The sequence below is a fragment of the Antrostomus carolinensis genome, unplaced genomic scaffold, assembly GCF_000700745.2.
Source record: "Antrostomus carolinensis isolate BGI_N321 unplaced genomic scaffold, ASM70074v2 scaffold43949, whole genome shotgun sequence".
In the NCBI taxonomy this organism is placed as follows: Eukaryota; Metazoa; Chordata; class Aves; order Caprimulgiformes; family Caprimulgidae; genus Antrostomus; species Antrostomus carolinensis.
This window is the reverse complement of record NW_010340176.1, coordinates 1-5491: the sequence shown is the minus strand read 5'-3', so window position 1 is coordinate 5491 and position 5491 is coordinate 1. Positions and strand designations below refer to the sequence as shown.

General features: G+C 46.6%; 1 protein-coding gene across 1 annotated transcript; it reads left to right on the top strand.

Annotated features, from left to right (window-relative positions):
- The first annotated feature begins 413 nt into the window (after positions 1 to 413).
- On the top strand, positions 414 to 4347 carry TMEM106A (transmembrane protein 106A). Its single transcript, XM_010176077.1, has 7 exons — positions 414 to 621; positions 942 to 1005; positions 1407 to 1566; positions 2080 to 2220; positions 2776 to 2819; positions 3438 to 3491; positions 4227 to 4347. The coding sequence occupies exons 1-7, from the start codon at positions 414 to 416 to the stop codon at positions 4345 to 4347; spliced, it is 792 nt and encodes a 263-aa protein (XP_010174379.1).
- The last annotated feature ends 1144 nt before the right edge of the window (positions 4348 to 5491 follow it).

Genomic DNA, 5491 nt, shown 5'->3' with positions numbered 1-5491 from the left:
CAGGTGAGTTCCCTGTTGGATGTAGGTGAGTAATGACCAGTCAAGAACTTGGCAGTTCTGGGCTATGTCATCATCTCAAAACCTTCAGGAGCTCTGAGTCAGCGTTCCCCTCTCTTACCAAATACTATGAGGTAAAGATGACTCTGGTATGCTGGTCTATAGGGTGGCATTCTCGGACGCTTTCCCTGTGACTAGTGTGTCTAGAAGATTGAATGTTTAAAGGAGTGAGTTACTTGCAGTAACTCAGCTTTTAAAGCAACTTCAGAGCTGTGCTTTAAGAAATGTGCTAAATGTTAGGGTACCTGTGATCTACTATAAATGCTAATGGTGCTGCTCGTGGAGGTTGGTTCACAGGGACAGTTTTCTTAATGCATTTTAGTGTTGGATGCCTGCTGAGAATTCTTCTTTCAACCATGGGCGGAAAACTTTCACTGTTCTGGAAAATGCCTGATGAAAAGGAGAGCGAAGGCAAACTGATCTTACCCAGGCAGCTGGATGCTGAAGATGAAATCGCCAGTTACGCCAGTATCAATGACTCTGCTGCGTCCTATGTGGTGGGCGTTGCACGTCGAAGCTACGTCAACTGCCCAACGTGTCAGGGAACAGGAAGGATCCCTGGGGGTAGGTGATTCTTCTGGATGCTGTGTCAGTGCTTTTTGAGCCTTCTGAGGTTGGTGTCTCCCTAAAGACCTTGGTTGAACCAGTTGATCTTTATTGTATCCAGTCTAGGAATGTCCTATCTTGGTACCTCCAGCTCACTTGTAACTTCTGTGGGCTGCCTCTGCTGGGGGGGGTGGATGGGAAGGTAGGTAGTGCTGTTTCTAGGTGATGACTCAACACCTACCCTGGACACTAGGCTGCTGTGCAATGTCCTGATATGCAGTTTTCTTTATTTACTTGTGTGCTTAGTGTGGTCTCTGACTTGCTGCCACCTCTTTTAGAGCAAGAGAAGCAGCTGGTGGCTCTGATTCCATATGGTGACCAGAGGCTGAAACCTAGACGAACGTAAGTCCTCTTAAATTTTCCCCTTTTCTCATCTTTTGAATGTTTCTTCTGCATATGAAGGAAAGCCTCAGTCCTTTGGGTGTTTTGCTCTTTGTGCTCTGACTTTCAGTGAGCTTGGTGTTTACTGTGTCTTTTCAGCAATAGCAGATGTTGGACAGTCTTCTGTGTGCGATTGTTGGGGATGTCTGGTGATCTGTACTATAATGCACCATGTCAGTGTGTGGGACTCCACCCTGCTTCTGCTGTGATTTGGTAGCTGGCAAATAGTTCTGCACGTACTCATCCCAGTTTTCTGGCACCCAGGTTTTTATTGTGTCCTTCCTTTGAGCTGGAGCAGAACTGCAGGTGCTTTGCAGCTGACAAACCAAGAGAATAATTGTGGCACTGGTGCTGTTTTGCAGGAAACTCTATGTATGTCTTGCTGTGATAATCTGCCTGCTGACAACATCTCTCAGTATTTTCTTCCTGTTTCCTCGTTCCATTACTGTGCTGCCTGCAGGACTGAATGCCTCTGCCGTTGGCTTTGGTGCCACCACCACTAGTATAGACCTCAACATGACGGTAAGTGCTCAGCACACAGTCAAAGAGTAGATCTGAAGGGCTTCCAGCTTATCTTCTGTGCCACTCCATGTGTAGGCTAACTATCTAATCACTCTCTGAAGTTAGTCTTGCCATTCACACCATCTCTGGCTGCATGGAATCAATGTTCAGAACATGTTACTACATCAGAGGTGTGACCGGCCTGGCTGCCAGCAAGCAAGTCACACAGTGTAGCCAGAGGGGCTGTGAAGAAGCAGCACTAATTCTGGGAACCCTTTTTCTTTTGCATCCTTGAGCTGCTGCCAGGGGACACCCTTTGACTGTTGTGGGAGACACTGCAGCATATGTTCCTTTGTGGTCAGGCTGGATGTACGTCTGAGGATTTGGAAGGGGTAATGTGGTCCAGTGTTGCTGTTAGGGTCGTAGCAGGGATATATTTAAAGGAGCTTTTCAACAGTAACATATGACTCTGCTGCAAGCTGAATTGTGTTTTATTGTGGGTTTTTTTGTTTGTTTGCTTATGTCTCTCCCTAGAATGTGCTGAACATAACTAATAACAACTTCTACCTGGTCACTGTTGTGCAGCTAGACATAGAGGTTTTGCACCAGTCTCTAGTAGTAGGGAAGACCACCATGAAAACCCTGCTAAATATGAGTCCTTTGCAGAGCAGCCAGGTGAGTTTTGCTGTTTCTTGCATTTTCTCCTAAACTAATCTGGATGTCCTGGACAGGGAGGTGCTTAATCCACTCCCTTGTCATCTGTCTGGCAAATACTCAAAGCTCTTCCAGGTGCAGCTTCCCACATCCCACTCTGGGAAGGGGTGTTGTAAGAATTTACGTGTTGCTGAGTTTGAAGATAATATGTTCCTCGGCATGGAATGTCTGTCTACTCTTTGGGTAGTGGGCTGGGTTGTGTGCTTGCCTTAAAATGATGGCAAGCTTATAAACATGTTAGACAAAACCCTGGTGGGAACAGTTTGAGCACAGCTGATCCATTCTTGGTGTAAAGGTCGGGTGTGTGGCCTAGATGGCCTTTTTAAGGTCCTTTTAGATCTAATTTCTGATTCTGTTTTCTTACTTACTGTTAACAGTTGTTAGTCTAGATCTTGAAATTCAGGTTCAGACGCCTGGTGAGAGTCCAGTTCTCCCCACTTCAGCTCTCTGAATTGTATACAGACATAACTGTAGTTCTTGTGTATTTCCTGCTTTCTCTTCTGTTCACATTTGCAGATCTATTATATGGTGGCCAGTAGGATATTGGACGAAAACACCTAGTGAGTAATTCTTGAAGATTTCTTCCCTTGACTAGTGAGTGACATTAATGCTTATAGGCTTTTCATGACTAGATTTCTTGTGCTGGTCCTGTCTGTAGAGCAAAGCTGAGTGAGTGTCCCCTTCTCAGTTTAATCTGTGGAGCTGATCTGGATATAGGTCTGGCATATCTGTTTTAAACTCATTTCCTTTTCTATTTATTGGTATTCTCTGCTTAGTGTTGGCTCAACAATGTCATTTTCTGTGCATTCTGATGAGTAAGGGATGATAATCAATTTGATGTCTAGGTTGTTAACTTTAAGAGCTCAATTTGTGAGCAGCGTTTCTCTGCAGATGACCAGCAAACTCTGTGAAGAAGTTTATAGCAACCAAAGCTTCTGTGCATTGCATATTTGTGAGGCCCACGCTTACTGGATCCACAGTTAGAGTTACACCAGCAAAAACACGTTTTACTGATGTAGATACTGCTGTGCTTGAAGAACTTTGCCTGCATAGCTGTCATCAGAACATTGCAAAGACAGACCTTTTTGGAGAAGCAGAGAAGCAATGGAGTAAGTGAGGACAGGAGACACATAGTGCAGGCAGCTCCTATGAAATTAACTTTCTCTTTTCTCTTGTAGTAACATTTGCACCTGGACAAAAGTCAAAGTTCACAATGTTCTGCTGCATATCCAGTAAGTGATGTCTGGTTCAGAGCTATAACTAATGCCCATGTCACCTACGTTGTTTCTCAACTTCCTTCAAGAAGGTCTGCAGTCACTGTTAAAGCTTTAAGACCAGGACTGCTTGCAGTGTGAATGTGCTGTTACCCAGACCAGTGTGCTGAGGTGTGGGGAGGAGATAATTCTCCATCACTGCCCTGAGAAGTCTCCTGGATTCAGGCTGACTGACAGCTCAAGCTGTCCCTGTTGCTTGAGGCATGCTGGCCTGGCAAACTTCCTTCTGGAATATTGATTGTAGCTGTTGGGAAGTAATTCTTTGGTCCAGAGCTGGAAGTACTGAGTGGTTTCATTATGCCTGCTTGCCTTGTGTTGGGGGCAGACTTATTCAGCCTGGACTGTGTGTGGATGATTGCCTCCAAGTGTTCTCACAGCAGTTGCCAAGAGCAAGGCAGGAGAAAGCAGGCTTTGCTGGGGTAGGAAGTCTTAATGGATTTCTAGAATGGCTGACACATCTGTTGTGAGGGTAGTGATCTGGTAAAGCTTTCTTTAATGCAGTCTGAAAGATGCTTTTCCTCTCCAACACATGAAATTGAGCTGAGGGTATCTTGACTGTCATGTTCTGGGACTACACGATAGAGACAAAACAGAGTGGCAGTGGGAGCTGACCGTGGGACCTTTGCATTACAAGAAGTCTCACCTGGGACAGTGCAGTGACAAGTGCAGTTCTGATCTGCTTTTACCTTGCAGGGGGACCCTGACCTGCACATACCTGTGTCATTCAGAGCAGCTGGCTTTTGAAGACTACCAGTATGTGGACTGCCGGGGGAATGCCACGCTACCCCACCCATTGTACCACCAGCCGCCGTAACAGGACCAGGTTGGCAGAGCTTTTGGGTGCAGCATATTCCACCACAAAGGCAAATCATAGGGAGACAAACTTCTGGGGCTTCTCAATCTGTGCCTTAAACAGGAGGCTCGGTGTTTCCTGGATAAGACTTCTCTCTCTCATGCAAAGATGGTAACATACTTGGCCTTTTGAATGTAGACTCTGCTGCCCTCACACTGCAGCTTTCTGTTTCAGTGTCTTCTGGCTGATGCTTCAGCAGAGTGACCAGTGCACGGGGTCACTGCTGTTTCACTGCTGCTATGGAAGCAGTGCCCTATTAGTCAGACTAACTCTGGTTGTTTCCTCCTTGCATAATTTTGCACTTCTGTCCTGAGTTTAAGCATTTTATAGCTTGAAAAAGAAGGACTATGACGAGGCTTTTTGGCTGGATTGCATCTGCATCACCAGAACCTGGTAACATTTGCCCAGCAAGAGCAAGAAACAGGACTGATATCTCTGTATCTTTGAATTTTAAGAAAAACTACTGCATGTCATCCCAAAACACCTTGTGAGGGTGACTCTTGGGTGACTGCTGTTTTAAGCTGTCCGGTATGGCAGGTGAGAATATGCATTTTTGTATATATGTATTATTAAAACAAGGTCACCTACTAGCTGTTCCTTAATGGCATTCATTTCAGTGAGTGCTGCTTTCCAGCCAGCGGTGTGTGGTGGCTGGTACATGCTGGGTTTTGTATATTTTCTTGTTTGCTTTGGCATTTAATGCTTTCAACTTGAACAAGCATGAGAGAGAGAGTTCATCTCTCACTGGAACAACTTAGTTTGTACCAATATCAGGAAAGGGGGTGAGGTTTGGGTTTGTTGTGGGGTGGTTTTTGGGGGGTGGGTATGTAATGCTGCACAGCCACCCAGCAGACTTCACAGGAGGAGCAGCCCTGGCAGCCTCTCTCCTCCCGGGGCTGGCAGTTGGCTCCCCCAGGCCATGGGGGCGGTTGAGGTGCTGCCCGGTGCCTGCGCGGTGGTGAAGGGGGAGCCCGGGAGCTGCTGCACTGAAATGTGTACCCGGCAGCGCCGCACTTTCCTGTATCCGTCCCGCTGAAGGACGGAACCGAAGGGTCGGAGCTGAGACCAGGGCGTTCCCTGGAAGGGCTCCGGGTTCGGCTCCGCC